The 17,021-nt window shown below is 50.9% G+C and overlaps 1 protein-coding gene across 2 annotated transcripts; it reads right to left on the bottom strand.

The window, feature by feature from the left end:
• Positions 1 to 1,267: 1,267 nt before the first annotated feature.
• LOC115384480 (ubiquitin-conjugating enzyme E2C) lies at positions 1,268 to 3,264 on the bottom strand. 2 transcript variants are annotated; one of them, XM_030086762.1, is made up of 7 exons: positions 3,178 to 3,264; positions 2,417 to 2,543; positions 2,261 to 2,288; positions 1,885 to 1,971; positions 1,595 to 1,799; positions 1,458 to 1,517; positions 1,268 to 1,389 (listed from the first exon to the last, which is right to left on the bottom strand). In XM_030086762.1, the coding sequence occupies exons 2-7, from the start codon at positions 2,521 to 2,523 to the stop codon at positions 1,352 to 1,354; spliced, it is 525 nt and encodes a 174-aa protein (XP_029942622.1). In that variant the 5' UTR covers positions 2,524 to 2,543; positions 3,178 to 3,264; the 3' UTR covers positions 1,268 to 1,351. The 2 variants fall into 2 exon arrangements, with proteins under 2 accessions (XP_029942622.1, XP_029942623.1); XM_030086763.1 differs by having other exon boundaries at positions 2,417 to 2,546; positions 3,178 to 3,260.
• Positions 3,265 to 17,021: the final 13,757 nt, after the last annotated feature.

The following is a 17,021-nucleotide window of genomic DNA, read 5'->3' as shown; positions in this document are numbered from 1 at the left end:
AATCAGCAGGTGAGCTGTCCCGCAGAAACCCCCCCTCGTCCTGATCAGTATAAATCCTTTGTGCTTTGAATGTCCGCCGCCTCGTAAAGGAATCTCCCAGTAAAACACGTTCTGCCTTCTTTTCTACGGCCTTTCCTCTCTCCTCTGCCGTCTCAATGTTCTTTTTTTGTGGCTGGCCATCTTCAGAGGCGCCAGGAGGAGAAAGTCTCTTCTGAACGAGGTGCGCTGGTCGCTCCACTGCATCACTTCCTGAACAAAGCTCTGCGCATGGAGCTCCAAACCAGAGCGCCAGAGGCGGCGACTCCACAGGATACGTCGTCACGCAAATGCGTTCCCACATCGATTGGCATTATGACTGCCCAATCACGATTTGGAACCAGACAATTCTGATTGGTTCTCAGGATCCTCCAGTATACCTTTAAACAAGCTGGTTAGAACCGGTTCCAGCTGGTCTCAGACCCATGGTGTCTCGAACCAGCTGAAGTGATCCTTCATGTGTTCATCTCCTGGAGGCCAGACTCCTGCAGCAGCTGTTCACTGCTTCAGCAGGAAGACCAGAACCGAGCTGAGGCTGCTGAGCTGAAAACATGCAGTTCTCCTGTTGCTCCACTAGATGGCTCTGTTTGCACTAGAACCCAAACCAGGGGAGGTGCTGTAAATGCTGGTTCCTTCAGGAACAAACAGGAGGAACCGATGTCAGCGGAACGTTCCGTAGAGGAAATCTGACGGGTTTGATTAGAATCGGTGAAGTCTTGACACCGGCGTAGAACGTCAACTCAACCGAGAGCGATGGGTTCTAAATGTTCCCTGATCCAGCGACGCTCCTCAGCCTCAGAACATCGTTAGAGGAACCTCAGAACATCGTTACACTGTCGCAGCGTCTTGTTCTCCACTTGTAACAGTTCTTTGTAGACGTTCCACCGACTGTTCTTGACACCGCCACCGAGCCGCGCTGCTCTGTTCTCCTGTGGAGAACGGTTCCTGTAGAGAACGCTGGAGCGGGGCCAGGACTGGAACCAAACCCCCGCTCTCATTGGTTGGAATCACTTCTTTAACGAAGTGACGTTCCTGCGAGCGCCACAGTCGGGAACGTTGTTTTCTGACTCCGTCCTTGACGGAGCCGATGAAGCGCTGTTCCTCAGCCCCGACGTTCTCCCAGCTCCGTCAAAGTTCCAGAAAAATCCACCATCTAAATCTGGACAGCCACACGAAAGAAGCAGGTCCTCATCCAATATGGCCGCCACGCCGCCGTCACACACCGAGGCCGTCAGTGTTGAATAAGAACTTTATTTAAAGCAGAAAAACCAAACAAACACAGAAATATGGTACAGAGAGCGGCGGAGGAGGAGCTTCACTGCTGGAACGTGGCGTGAAGATGAGCTTTAAAGGCTGAAAGACAAACGGCACAGTGTCAGCACGCCGCCTCCCATCAGCCCCTGCTGCCGCCGCGCACTCACCGTCCTGGTCGGACCACAGCTCGGCCGCCGTGGCGTTCAAGGGACTGTCGATGTTGGGCTCTGAGGACACACACACACTCCGTCTCAGCACGCCGTCTCGGCACGCCCCCCGCGGTGACGGCGGTCGCTACGGTTACCTCCCAGCAGGCTCTGGATGGACAGCAGGATGGAGCGCACGTCGTACAGGGCGGACCACTTGTCCTTCAGGATGTCCAGGCAGATGAAGCCCTGCTCGTCCACGTTGGGATGGAAACACGCCGTCACGAACTTCACCCGCGGCGCCTGGTACGGGTAGCCGGCGGGGAAGTCCAGGGACAGGCGGTACCGCAGGCCCTCGTACGCCTGACAGCAACACACGGTCAAGAGAGTGCATGTACACACACACACACACACACACACACACACCCAGAGGCCGTGGTGGACGTACCGTCCCCTGAGCTCCATCGATCGTTCCCACCCATCTGAAGAGATTATCCGACTCTGGAAACGCCGAGATGCCCTTATCCCCCGACATCTGAACACACACACAGACACACACAGACACACAGTGTGTGGAGTTTAAATAGGAGTGCAGCAGCAACATCACAGCATGACGACACAGAGAGAAGAGCAGCTCTGACAAGCTGAGAGACACAGAGAGAGAGACAGAGAGAGAGAGAGACACAGAGAGAGAGACAGAGAGAGAGAGAGACAGAGAGAGAGAGAGACAGAGAGAGAGAGAGACAGAGAGAGAGACAGAGAGAGAGACAGAGAGAGAGAGACAGAGAGAGAGAGACAGAGAGAGAGACAGAGATCTAACTCACCATGAGAGTCATCAGCTCCTGCTGCAGCCTGCAGACAGACAGGTGAATATGAGTAGGTGATGGAGACCCCCCCCCCCCGGGAGGAGGTAGAGAGCCGCCGCCCCGGACCCGAGCTGGACCTCCTCCACCCCAGCAGCGCTGTAAAGAGGGACTCACCGTTTGGAGACCGAGCCTCTGGCCGCGCTGCCGCCGCTCTCACTGCCCTTTAGAGCGGCCGTGGAAGAAGCTGTAGCCGCTGCGGGGTCCATATTTTGGGAGGCCATCAGCGCTAACTGTCCGGTACCTGCTGGAGACACACACCGGGTCTGACCGGGCCACAAACGTCCCAACACGACCGGTCCTGAGAGGATCCACACCGGTCCTCTATCCTGGGCTAACTGGGCTAACGGAGGAGCTACACCGGTCCTCTATCCCGTATTTTACTGGGCTAACGGAGGATCCACACCGGTCCTATGTCAGCCCGTTAGTAAAGTTAGCTTCATGCTAGTTGCTCCGGTTAGCCGTGCGGCTAGCTACTCAGGTTAGCTTCGCGGCTAGCCGCTCCGGTCAGCCCGGCGGGGCTAGCCGCTCCGGTCAGCCCGGCGGGGCTAGCCGCTCCGGTCAGCCCGGCGGGGCTAGCCGCTCCGGTCAGCCCGGCGGGGCTAGCCGCTCCGGTCAGCCCGGCGGGGCTAGCCGCTCCGGTCAGCCCGGCGGGGCTAGCCGCTCCGGTCAGCCCGGCGGGGCGAGCCGCTCCGGTCAGCCCGGCGGGGCTAGCCGCTCCGGTCAGCCCGGCGGCTAGCTGAACGTTAGCTGCTGCTGGTAAATTGTTCATTCCAGAAACTGCCGACAGTTCAACTCGCTGCGGCGAAGCAGCTACTCGCCAGGATTTAAACGCACAGAGGCCGGAGAAACGGGTCACAGAAGGCGGCGAGACTCACCGGAAACTCTGGATGTTCAATCCGAGCGGAGCTGCTAGCGGACGGATTCAAACTGAGCTCCCTCCCGCCCCTCGGTTTAAACTGAGCCTGCGTCACTCGGGCAGCCAATGAGCGGCCGACCTTTAAAAACAAACCAGCGAACGTTTGCCCAATGAGAACAAGCCATTCTGTTGGTGGTGCGCTGCGATTGGACGAGAGGAAAGACAGCTATTATTTTTTTCATTACAGGAATCAAACATGGTGACAGTGTTGCCAGGTGTACGATAATTATCGTATTTGTACGATAATTTTGCCCTCTGTACGATGTACGATTAATAATCCCAAAAAAGGCCAAATATACGATAATTTGACCATTCCGTGAAAGTGTGGTTGTAATTGGTTGTAATCAGCCTGTCGCAGCTGTCTGTCGGATTTTTTTTGTGAACCCTGAAGGCATCTCTTTCCACGTGACAAGTTTCAAGCCAATCGTGCTTTTCTAAATGTGAGCTGGCCTCAGAACGACGGTAATGATTGGCTGAATAGTCCGCTGCGCCCCATGAGTGAGGAAAGGAAAAGAAATAGAAGAAGAAACGGAGCCGGTCCGCGGAGGCTGAAGCGCAGCTTCTGTGTCTCTGCAGCAGTCTCCATGGCTCAAACAAGTTTGTTTATGAACATCGAACGATGTTTCTATGTGTTTGCATGTGATAGCCTCCTGTACGCCCAGCTGCTTGTTCTATGTGGGGTTTTTTTCTGCACCAAAATTACTAGATCGCTCAACAGAGTGATTTGATTCCAGGCAGTGCTTTGTACGGTTTGAAAATTGAGTAAAGGGACATTATGTGAAAATCAGCTTATTTTGCTTGCCAAAAACAGATTCACGCCTCTGGTATTGTATACAGAGGGATATTTTGCCCCAAAATTATTTAATATAACACAGTAGAGTCAGATTTACAACATTTGAACACAACCAATACTTTAAAACTGATTCCACCTACCGGAAATCACTTTCTGGCAAAAATCAAGTTTTGGCACGACACAGGCACCTTTAAGTTTGCATAAGTGTAGTTTTTGTTAATTTTATGAACTGTTTTCATTGAGGACAGAGACAGTGTTGTTTCACTGAAAATAAAATTTCAATACGTGAAGCCAGATCTTTATTTCCTTGTCAGTTATCATGAAAACTATTTACCTTTTAAACCTGGTGCTGTCTATTTCCTGACATTGGGTGGCCTCCAGGCCTCATGGTTTGGCTCATTAGTTCCACCCGTCATTGTTTATGGGGGACACATTCGCCTGACGCCACTGTGGAGCTGCTGATGAATCCATTCAGACGTTCTTTGATCCATTCCATATTGGCGCAAAGCCGTGAGCGCCTGTTAGACGCTTTTCAACACTGGAGTGACTACAGTGCATCAATAGACTCTTTTAGTTTGATTATGACGGGTGTACGATAATTTTCCACAAAATACGATAATTTTATGTCTCTGGTACGATAATCCTACATTTCCCACTTGGCAACACTGCATGGTGACCCGTGACGCCACACAGACGCCTCGTTCAGGCTGCTGTGGAGCCGCCGTGCCTGCTGGCGGCCATCTTGCGGGGGTCCTCGCTTCACAGCAGGAAGGAGAAGTTTTACTGTAGAAAGAATCAGAAACCCACCAGTTTTCAACTTCTGTTCAAGTTTTATTTTAACGTCAGACACGGAGAACACACAGACACAAATAGAACTCACAAACTGTTCAGGCTCATTGAGGTTTTCAGAATAGAATAGACTTTATAATCTCACAGCGGAGAAATTTGCAAGTGAAGGAGGCTCATAGAACACCAGGGGTGCAAAAAGTCATGTATTTGTATTAATATTTAATGTATTTCAGCCTGAAGAGGCTCTCCGGTCAGTTCTTTCTCCAGTCAGCTGGAAGCAGCAGGAACATGTTAATAAAGTAAAGTCAGCTGTATTTTCTGTGAAGAACCTGGAGGCAGAGTGGAGAATTAAATCTGGGTTTATTTCACTGTTTAACAAGCAGCTCTCTCATCTTATTCTTTATAAACACTTTGCCAGTGAAAAGTGATTCTAGAACATCCCGAGGGACAAACAGTCCAGCATCTCTTCCAGTTACATTATCTTACACTTTGTTTTAAATCATCCAAGCATCCTGTGTCAGAGCCACACCTGTGACATTTGTTACAAATCAAATTGTTTGGAAATCCAACGAATCACCTCCTTTAAGATGGAGGAGAAGCCCTGACCTCCATCCACTTTCATGCACTGCTGCATCTGAACCCCTCTCCAAGATGGCGGTGTGTAGGCACGTCTCTCCACTTGCATGAGGGTCTGTGGGACAGCCAGGGACCACAGTGCATGTGGACCAGGGAGGAACACACACACACACACACACACACACACACACACAGAGTCAACCCTACCCCAAACACACTCACATTCCCACGTCATCCAACCGTCATGTCATGTGGGAGACCCCCCCCCCCCCGGAAGGCAAGGGAACACCGAACCCCACATCCAGGCCCCCCCGCCACCCCCACCCCCAAACCCCACTGCTGCAGACAGGTATGCACCCCCCAGAGCCAGCAGCCCCCCAAACCACAGCCGCTCCAAACCCCAGGCCCGCGGGGAAAACAACAGCCCCCCCCGCCAGAAGGAATCCGGAAACGGGGGCGCAGAAGACCCCATTGCCCCCCCCCCCCCCCCCCCCCCCCCCCCGGCTCGTGAGTGTTGATGGAGTATATGTTGTTTGCGATTAAAATTGAGGGGCAGTAACCACACCGTGCCGCGAGTGAGGCCAAACGAGCAGTCCCATCTACCTGAACAGCCCCCCCCCCCCCGACACAGCGCGCCAAGACCCCCCGACGTGTGTGTTTGTATGTATTTGGTCGTATTAGATGACTAAGTGCAGTTAAGACTGAGAGGCGAGCCACTGAAGGGTGCAGCGATTGGGTCCACTTAGACGGCCCCCTCCACCCCCCTCCACCCTCCACCCTCCACCACACCCAACCTGATAAGCCCGCCTCCCAAAGCCCTACGTGTGTGTGCATGAGAGTGGGGGGAGAGGGGGGTCCGGGGATGATACAGCACCCCCGTCACCCAGGAGCCCCCCGATGAAGGACAGGGCCAGGAGCGCCCAACCTCCCTTTCTTCTGCTGGTTTCTGACTTTCCTGCTTCCTGCTTCCTGCTTCCTGTCACATGATCACTTGACTGTATGAGGGACACTTGGCAGAACCGGTCATTTGAATCGTTGAGTCCGCTCTGCTGTCAGCCAGTGTCTCTGAGACGGAGAGGACTGTTGATCGTGAGACGACGTCCAACCATCAGATCAGAAACAGAAAGTGAAGCGGATCCCAATGTGGACGAGCGGCTCTGGACAATCAGAGGACGGCATCTGCCCACGTCCCATTCTGGGCCCTGCCCAGCCCCTTGGAACTTCAGCCAAGCAGGGACCAGCGGGGACCAGCAGGGACCAGCGAGGACCAGCAGGGACCAGCGAGGACCAGCAGGGACCAGCGAGGACCAGCAGGGACCAGCGAGGACTAGCAGGGACCAGCAGGGACCAGGAGGGACCAGTGGGGACCAGCAGGGACCAGCAGGGACCAGGAGCGACCAGTGGGGACCAGTGGGGACCATCAGGGACCAGCGGGGACCAGCAGGGACCAACAAGGACCAGCAGGGACCAGCTGGGACCAGCAGGGACCAGCGAGGACCAGCTGGGACCAGCAGGGACCAGGAGGGACCAGTGGGGACAAGCAGGGACCAGCAGGGACCAGGAAGGACCAGCAGGGACCAGGAAGGACTACAGGGTAATGAAAACACCAGGAACCAGGGCCCAACTGGGTTCAGCGGGGAAAACAAGGACTAGTGGAACAAACAGAGACACACTGGAAGCTGTTTGATTGTTGGACTTTCCGGTCTGCTGCTGGACCTGGACCTGGACCTGGACTTCGGGACTTGCCTCCAGGCATAGATATGTATATAAAGGCGTGTGGACAGCGCTGGCGGCCATGTTGCTCCAGGCAGCTCAGCTGAAGGTGAAGACAGAGACGTGGACGAAGAGACAGTCCCGATGAGACGGATTTGGTTTGTGTTCGTCTGAAGCGTCTCTCAGAACCAGAACCAGAACCAGCACCAGAACCAGAATCTCTCTTGAAGTTCTGCGCATCTGTGATGTTGAGTTGAAGTTGAAATTGGCTGGAAGGGCTGCCGGGGCAGACGTGACGTGAGACATTCAGAACTCCTCTGAAGCTTCGAACAAAGAAATAATCATCACAGCAGATTTTAGTGTGAACTGGAAAAACCTGGAGGAAGCCACAGATCATCATGAGTTTGTACAGTTGATTGACCGGCCAACCCGAATAACTTCTCCTTCAAAAACCCTTATAGATTTACTTTTTGTTAATCGACCCAAAAGGATTACAAAAATATTTAACTTCATGACAGGGTTATCAGACCACAGTTCCTTTTTTTTTTTTTTTTTCAAGAAAACTGTCAAAGAAACGCTTTTAAAGATTTTTCTAAGCACACAGCTGTTTCATTGCCTGGTAACCCAGCCCCGCCCACTCCTCATCCGTTTGGATTTCGGAGCTGGTCTCAGTCCGGTCGGAGCCATAGAGGGGATTTCACGCAGTCCTGAAACAGTCGAGCCAATCAGCGTTGCCGCTTTTTGTTTTAAATTTTTTTTGGCAAATTGCGGTGGCTAAACCGGAAGTGACGCTATCGCTGCGCGTAGCGGAGAAGACGGACTTTAACTTTAACCATCGTCTGAAAGCTGCAATCAGTAAAGTTAGAGCCAAAATAGCAAGAATTACAACAATCAAGCCAGAGTCTGGCCTGGAGAGGGTCTGACAGGAAAAGACGTTTTCACGTGTCTTTGCATGTTGGGAAGCTAGAGATAATGAGCTAAAGCTAACCCTTAGAGAAGCTAAGGCATTTTGATGACGTATTTGTTCTGAAGCGCTGATTGGCTGAAGTACCTGTCAGTCAAAGGAGTAACCGACGCCCCCTGCAGGACGTTTCTATGGGCTCCTGTCCAGACTGAGCCCAACTCCAAATCCAAATGTGGATGAGGAGTGGGCGGGGCTGGTTTACGAGGCTAGCTGTTTCAAGCATCCTCCCAAAAAGTCAGTTGCAGAATTTGGTGACAACTCTGCAAGAGATGGATTGGAGTGAAATAATTCAAAGTGAGGACACAGAGAACTTTTTGGACTACTGTAGCAACTCATTTCAACTCAAAATGAATGATGTAATGTCAAAATGAATCATTAAGGACAGCCACCGCAAGCGAAAAGGCAGTTTGTTACCCTGGGTAAATGATGAATGCAGAAAACTAATGAGAGAGAGGGACGTGCAGCTTAAAAAAATCTTTGAAATCAGGTCTCTCAATCGACAGACAGAAATTCACATCCTTAAGAAACAAAGTCACCAGTGGTGGATTTAACAAATTTGGGGCCCAAGGCAAAGGCAGGAATGGGGCCCTCTGAGAAGACAACACACACTCACTAGTTGCTCTTCTCCACACGTCGACAGCTGACCCTCCCAAACAGGTGTTGACGTCGCCGTTACACTTGCTGGTTGTTGTGGATATTGTATTTTATTTTGATTTTATTTGTATTTTATTTTATTTTGATTCATACTAAGTTTGAACATGATAAATACCATGAACAGTAAAGCCTCAGTTGCAACATCTGTCTCATTAAAACCATCTGCACATAGGCGTCAGTTTAGGTGGGGACGGGGGTGGAGGGGGGGGGGGGGGGGGGGGGGGGGGGGGGTTGGGGACTCACACAAATCCTTCACATGTAGCCATTGTAACCCTGGTTATTTTCAGTAGTAATTAACATTCCAACGCTCCTGAACGCACCATCCGCTGATTGCAGAGACGCACACAGACGTTCACGAGGATTAAAAACATAAAAACAACGTGCAGCTGCTCTGAATGTGCTCTGTTCCATTGGAACAGTTACTTGGGACCGAGTTGGTCAGGGACAGCTTGGCTTGGGGACAGCTTGGCTTGGGGCCGGCGAGGTCGGGGACAGCTTGGCTTGGGGCCAGCGAGGTCAGGGACAGCTTGGCTTGGGGCCAGAGAGGTCAGGGACAGCTTGGCTTGGGGCCAGCGAGGTCGGGGACAGCTTGGCTTGGGGCCAGCGAGGTCGGGGACAGCTTGGCTTGGGGCCAGAGAGGTCAGGGACAGCTTGGCTTGGGGCCAGAGAGGTCAGGGACAGCTTGGCTTGGGGCCAGCGAGGTCGGGGACAGCTTGGCTTGGGGCCAGCGAGGTCGGGGACAGCTTGGCTTGGGGCCAGCGAGGTCGGGGACAGCTTGGCTTGGGGCCAGAGAGGTCGGGGACAGCTTGGCTTGGGGACAGCTTGGCTTGGGGTCGTGGTGGGCTGCTGCTGCTGGAGCTGCTGCCGCGGTGAAGTATGTCGTCACTTTGGGGCATTTTGAGAGCAGCTTTCTGCTTTCCTCCTTTTTCCTCCTTTTTTCAGCACCGCTGGGGGAGCTTCTTTTCATCGTCTTTTTCTTTTCTGTTCTTTTCTCTTCTCTGCTCTTCTCTTGTCTTCGTTTGTTTTCGTATGTTTTGCTGCTCTTCCTGGATCCTCTCTGCACATGCGCAGTAAGATGGACTGATCCAATGTGGAGACTGAAGGGGGGGCCCCGAGACACACATAATACAATAAGCATTCTGCTGGCATTTTAGGGACAGGATTTCATTCAAAACATAATTAATGTGTACAAATAAGTAATAAGTGTATTAACCATAAGTGTATGAGGAGTTTTATGGGGCCCCCAGGAACTTGGGGCCCTAAGCAACTGCCTAGTTTCGCCTAATGGTAAGTCCGCCCCTGAAAGTCACCAACACTCTACGAAAGGCTAAAGCAAAATTCTATATGGATATAATTACTGATGCTAAAGGAAATGGCAAAAAGATATGGCAAAATCTTAACTTGGCAGGCAAAATAGAGAATCAGTCCAAGACCTTGAACTTAAAGTTGATGATGCGCTGGTGACAAATCCAAATTCTCTAGCGAATGAGTTTAATCATCTTTTCAGCAATTCTGTTAAGGAAATAACTGAACTTTTTCCTGCCCCTCAGATAACATCTGGACTCATTGACCCCTCGAGGCCCGTGCTCTATCTCAGGGAAATAACAGAGCCCAAGCTAAATAACATCATTGGCTCACTGAAGAGTTCCAACGCAAAAGATGCCCATGAGTTTGACACCTACACTCTGACATTATGCAAAGACTCCTTACCTGAGCCGATAACACACATGATCAATTAGTCACTGAAGAGTGGAGTTGTCCCGTCCACCTGGAAGACGGCTTCAGTCGTCCCAGTCTTTAAATCTGGGGACTGACTGAATGCAGCTCTCGACAGGCCCATCAGTATTCTTCCGGTTGTTTCTAAGGTGGCTGAAAAATGGGTTGCAAAAATGATCAGTGAACATCTAAATGAAGGTCTTTGCTCCTTACATCCTCTGCAATTTGGGTTCCGCACCAACCACTCTACAGAGTTTGCAATTGGTTTATTTTTAGAAAATACGCTTGTGTTGGTGCGGTGTTCTTAGACCTGAAAAAGGCATTTGACACCGTCAATCATGAAATTTTATTGTCAAAATTTACACTTTTCAATTTCTCACCCGGTGCTGTTCAATGGTTCAAGTCTTATTTATCCTCAAGAAAACAGTTTGTTACGATTAATGGTGTCAAACCCCTGCTCTGGATGTCCCTGTAGGAGTGCCGCAAGGGTCAATTCTTGGTCCACTGTTGTTCTCCTTGTATATAAATGATCTGCCAAATACATGAGCTGAGGTGGACTTTCAAATGTATGCAGATGATGCAGTTGTCTTCACACATGCAAAAAGTCCTAATGAGGCGTCTTCCATCCTGACCTCGGCTACGGAGCAGATACATCAATGGCTTTTTAAATCTTGCCTGTTGCTCAACGGTAAAAAAACGGTCAGCAGGACGTTCTCCAAACAGTCTTTAAACATTACCCAGCCTGGTGTATTTTTAAGAGGTGAAGGACTAGAAATTGTTCCTGATTTTAAGTACTTAGGTGTGATTCTTGACTCAACACTCAGTTTTAAAAAACATGTCAAGAACCTATGAAACACAGTCAAGTTTAATCTACAAAATTTTAGGCAGATTCGTCAATATATAACTCTTGGAGCCGCAAAAACGTTCTTACATTCAATGATTTTGTCCCACATCGAACACTGTATCACAAGCTGGTCGCTGACGAGGCGGGTACTTCAAAATCTATAGAATCTCTTTACAAAAATTCATTAAAAGTTTTTGACAAAAAGCTGAGATCCCACCATATCTGTGATGTTTTACAAAAGCACAACTTCCTGAGTTTAGAGAATTTTAAGCATTTCAAATCAGCATGTTTTGTGTATAAAGTGTTTCATGGACTGGCACCCCTCCACTGTTGGACTATTTTAAAACTAGAACGGCACTCAGAGAGGCAGACCTCCGCCACAGCTCAAATCAGTCACCAAACAGCATAGAACACCATATATAATGAAAACATTGTGATCGAGGGTGTGATCAGAGCGGAGCGCTGCGGCGCCTCTGTCTGTCGCCCTCTCTCCCTGTGTGTGTGTGTGTGTGTGTGTGTGTGTGTGTGTGTGTGTGTGTTTATGTGAAAAGGAAAACCGAAAAGCAACAATTTATGTTATTTTACTTGTTTTTAATTTGTAAATGGACCAGATTCTGTCGTATTTTCCGTTCCCGACTTCCTGTGTGGTGCGATCTGCTCTGTCCAGCTTCAGAACTGGCGGTCCACGGCGCGAGCTGCTCCGCACGCGGCGGTCCCCCGCACCTCCGTCAGAGAGGTTAACGGGGCGCCGATCTGACCGTCGGTGCGCAGCGCTTCTGCGTCTGAAGCGGCGCGTCCTGTGAACCAGGCGTTTGTCCCCCCTGTCGGCGGCCTGCCCAACCATGTGAAAGACTCCCTATCTCTCAATGATAAAGAATCCTTAAAAAAATCCCAGATCCAGACAGTGATTCGGATCTTCACCAAAATTTCATCAATTCTAAGTTAGCCCAAGACCCCCTTTCCACAGAGTTTCATTGCAATCCGTCCATTACTTTTTCCATAATCTTGCTAACAAACCAACCAACCAACCAACAAACCCACATGATTACATAGCCTCCTGGCGGAGGTAATAAAGACTGGTGCAAGGACACGCTCCACCTCTAGGGGCGACTGTGAGGTGCCTTTCAGAAGAACTGCTTTTGGACAAAATGCTCTGTCTGTGAAGGCCAGTAAGATCTGGAACCGTCTCCCCTCACTGTCAGGGAACGCTCCACTTTTCCTCTGTTCAGCTCAGCTCAAAGTGTGGCTCAAAGCAAACCAGTCTTGTAATCACTGACTCTATTTTTAAACATGTTTTCTTTTGTAATAATTGTGATCTTTTCTTTCTCATATCTGCCTCGGGACTACGGATGTAAATTAGCCTTGTGGCTATAATCCGGCATATTTACGCCTGTTATTTGTTTTGGCAATTCAGATGTTTATTAATGTGCACTGTCCCGATCAAATAAATAAATAAATAAATAAATAAATAAACATGAAATTTCCCAATGTGGGACTAATAAAGGCATAATTCATTCATTCATTCATTCATGTTAAATCTCACGTTGGGTAAATAAATTATAAATGAAGTTACTCAGAGGGCTTCAGGTGTAATAAATGTTACTTATACCCCTCTCCCACTGCAGCTAGCGGGTCGACCCTTTAAGACCCCCCCTCCGCCTGCAGACTCTGGTCTAACCACCTGCTGGCGAGCCACGACGCTGCGTTTTCCCGCGCTGATGGTGTCTCACGTTGATGACATCATGAGCGCGACGGAGCAAAACGAAAGTAAACAATGCAGCGGAGCACCGTCGCCGTTAGCTGTAGACGACTCTCCTCCTCCTGGATCAGGAGCAGCTCTCTGGCCTCGCTGTCCTGCAGTGCTGGTTGTCCTGAAGGAAATCTCACGCTGTGTCCAGAAACAACAACTGGCATGCTAACGTAGCCGCTCTGCATCAACGTCATCATGTAAGTTCCCGGATGTGTCCCTCCCACTAAAAGCCGGTAGAAACTGACCCGGTAAATTACCGGGTCGACTGCAGGGTCGAGCGACCCGGGTCGAAATGCCGGTAAAACCCTTTCCCACTGCCATGAGAGGCCGTTTGTTAGCAGGTTTAAACGGGTTTTTGGCGTTGTGGGTGGCGGGGGGTCCTGGTTGTGGGGTTCGGTGTTCCCTTGCCTTCCGGCGGGGTCTCCCACAGGACATGACGGTTGGATGACGTGGGAATGTGAGTGTGTTTGGGGTAGGATGGACTGTGTGTGTGTGTGTGTGTGTGTGTGTGTGTGTGTGTGTGTGTGTGTGTGTGTGTGTGTGTGTGTGTGCATGTGTGTGTGCGTGTGTGTGTGTGTGTGTGTGTGTGTGTGTGTGTGTGTGTGTGAGCGTTTGAGCGTTCTCGTATTTCTATCCTTGTTGGGGCCAAATGTCCCCACAAGGATAGCAAAACGTGAAACGACGTGCCTTGTGGGGACCTTTTTCCGGTCCTAAGTAGGAGAAACAGTGTTTTCTTGACCATGTTGTTGTTACTGAAAAAAGTAAAAGTGCAAAAACATTTCTTTAGGGTTAGGCTTTGTTGTGGTGTGGGTTAGGGTTAGGGTAAGGGTCAGGGTTAGGGGCTAGACATGAATGGGAGTCAATGGAAGGTCCCCACAAGGATAGAAATACGAGACTGCGCGTGTGTGTGTGTGTGTGCGTGTGTGTGCACGCACGCATGCGTCACATGCGTGTGTGTGTGTGTGTCAGTGTGAGTGAGTGGGTGTGAGTGTTGGGTTGGGGCGGGGGGGAGTGAGGTGGGAGAGGACAGGGTGGGAGGGGTGGGTCGGGTGGTGGACGGGGGGGGGGGGGGGGGGGGTGGGGGGGGGGGGGGTGATGCCCTGGATCTCGGGGTGCGTGGCCGGAGCGCTGGGGGGTGTACTGGCCTGGGGTGGGTAGCTGCCCCTGTGGGCCGGTTCTCCCGGGGGGGTCATGGCCCTCCGCCTGGGTGGGGGGTCGGCTCTTGGGCTGGGCCGGCTCCTGCCAGTCGTGGCTCCGCGGGGCCCGGGCCCCGGGACCGCCGGGGTCCCCGGCCGGGGCTTTCCTCTGCCCCGTTTCTGGACCGGAGCGGGGGCGTCTGCCTGGGGGGGCGGCTTGGATCCGGGCTCTGTGATGACCGCTGGCTGTCTGGGCTCTGAGGGTCTCTCTGGCCTGCTTCTGGCCTTTTCAGGGGTCAGAGGTCATATATGCATGATCACTATCACCATCACTGTCACCATCATATTCACATGATCACGTTGATCTTTAATCACTCTTCACACACTGGGTTACCTTGTCTTCTTGTGGTGGTTAGACTAATGGTGATCTGTAGCAGACCTCTCTTGATGCACGCCCCGAGTTTACTACTAGTTACTACTAGTTACTACTAGTTACTACTAGTTACTACTAGTTACTACTAGTTACTACTCGCTCTATTCTCACAAAAAAAAAAAAAGGGTTTGTGTTGTCTTTGCATTTCCTTCCTTCCCTACACCTCTTTTTATTTTTGTGGTCTGGTCTGTTCACTACTGTGGTTCGTCAGGGGGAGATAAAAAAAAAAAAAAATTATATATACATATATGTATGGTTCTGTCCGTTTTTGCGTTGGTCGTCGGCTCTGTTTTGGTGTTGTCTAGATTGTTGTTGGTGATGATGATTCTTGGTTATGTGTGGTGCGTCGACAACACTGTTTTGCATCGTGAATGTGTTGTGCCCCGCGGTTCTCCCTCTCTTTGTCTCTCTCTCTTTCTGTCTCTCGCTCTTTGAGCGTCTCCATCCCGGTCCTGTCCTCAGCCATGCCGGATGCCAGTTTTAAATAAAGGCAGCAGCAGGAGGAGACTCAGTCTCGTCCTGCTGCTAACATTAAAATCTGTTTGGATAGTAAAAGGCTACAATCATACAATATTGCACGCCCCAGCTGCCGAACAGGACAAGGGGAAAAAAATAATAAAAATAAACGGGTTTTTGGCCGGTGGGAGAGGGGAGTTTTATGTCAAAGATGTTAAAGGAATACTCTGAAGATTTTGGACCCACGCCCTATCCCGATCATTTACAAAGTTAGATAAACTCATAAATACCTTTGTTGTGTCTGTGCGTCCGGCGGCTGGATCCCACCTGTTAGCATCGTAGTTAGCTTAGCTCAACTGCTGGACGTGAAGAGGAGACAGAGCCCGACTGACGAAAGTGGACAAAATCCTCCTTCCAGTGGTCCAGGGGACGGCGTATTAGCACGCGAAGTAAATCCGAATGGTCATAAAACATTTTAAAAGACGTTTTTTCCTTTTCAATCCGTTAAAATAACATTTTGATACACAGACCTGCGCATGGCAGCGCTCCTCGGAAAGATATACCGGAGCACAGCGGTAGCAGCCGTAGACTCGGCCGCTGTGCTCCGGTATATCCTTCCGCGGCGCACTATGCTTGTGCAGATCTGTGTGTATCAACACGCTATTTTAAAGGAAAACACGTCTTTAATAATGCAGCGTCGTAACGACGTCTCGGAAGTTTATAACAAACAAACCATTTAAAAATCGGTAGAAAACCAAGCGCCAGTCTCCGCTCAAAAAACATGAAGATAATGCTGAAGTGCAAGAAAGCTGTATTTCCAGAGAGATTCCAGCAGGGGGCGATGACGTTGGTTTCAAATGTTCACTATGGAGATGTCCTGCTGGACTCGCTGGAGTCCTCGGCGGGATTTGGGACGCTGTGGGGGACGTCAGGACAGCTCTACCGCTGTATTCACCGTCTGTGTAGAAAACTAATTAAGTTCTAGTTAGTAGAACAGTGTTCAGCTGCCCGGAGCAAGATGGCCGACAGGAGCGGCCGGTAGCGCGAGTGAGACTTCTAACCTTATATATATCTATGGCGGCAGTGGATGATAAAGGAAGTGATGCAAACCAACCGGAACCGGATTGGGGTTCCTGCCCATGCTGGTGTTGAAGGTAATGAAGAAGCAGATATTTTGGCAAAGAAAGCTCTTAGATCAGAAACAGTGAGCATTCAGTTACCACAGAAGGAAAATCACTCATCAATGCAAAAACACTGGAGCTGTGGCAGGAATGCTGGGATATCAGTGACACAGGACGACATCTGTATAGGGCTTGGGATCACGCTTTGCATTGTGGGGAGTGGCGGACATGTTGGCCGCTCACGAGTGTAAACATCCATCCATCCATCTTCAGCCGCTTATCCGGGGCCGGGTCGCGGGGGCAGCAGTCTCAGCAGGGATGCTCAGACTTCCCTGTCCCCAGACACTTCCTCCAGCTCTTCCGGGAGGATCCCAAGGCGTTCCCGGGCCAGCCGAGAGACATAGTCTCTCCAGCGTGTCCTGGGTCTTCCCCGGGGTCTCCTCCTGGTGGGACATGCCCGGAACACCTCTCCAGGGAGGCGTCCAAGAGGCATCCTGAACAGATGTCCGAGCCACCTCAGCTGGCCCCTCTCGATGTGGAGGAGAAGCAGCTCTACTCCGAGCTCCTCCCTGGTGACTGAGCTCCTCACCCTATCTCTAAGGGAGCGCCCAGCCACCCTACGGAGGAAGCTCATTTCGGCCGCTTGTATCCGGGATCTTGTCCTTTCGGTCATGACCCAAAGTTCATGACCATAGGTGAGGGTGGGAACGTAGATTGACCGGTAAATCGAGAGCTTCGCCTTTCGGCTCAGCTCCCTCTTCACCACAATGGACCGATACAACGACTGCATCACTGCAGACGCTGCACCGATCCGCCTGTCAGTCTCACCTCCATCCGTCCCCCACTCGTGAACAAGAC

The sequence above is a fragment of the Salarias fasciatus genome, unplaced genomic scaffold (genome assembly GCF_902148845.1).
Source record: "Salarias fasciatus unplaced genomic scaffold, fSalaFa1.1, whole genome shotgun sequence".
In the NCBI taxonomy this organism is placed as follows: domain Eukaryota; kingdom Metazoa; phylum Chordata; class Actinopteri; order Blenniiformes; family Blenniidae; genus Salarias; species Salarias fasciatus.
The sequence above is the reverse complement of the archived record's forward strand: the minus strand, read 5'-3'. Positions and strand labels throughout refer to the sequence as shown.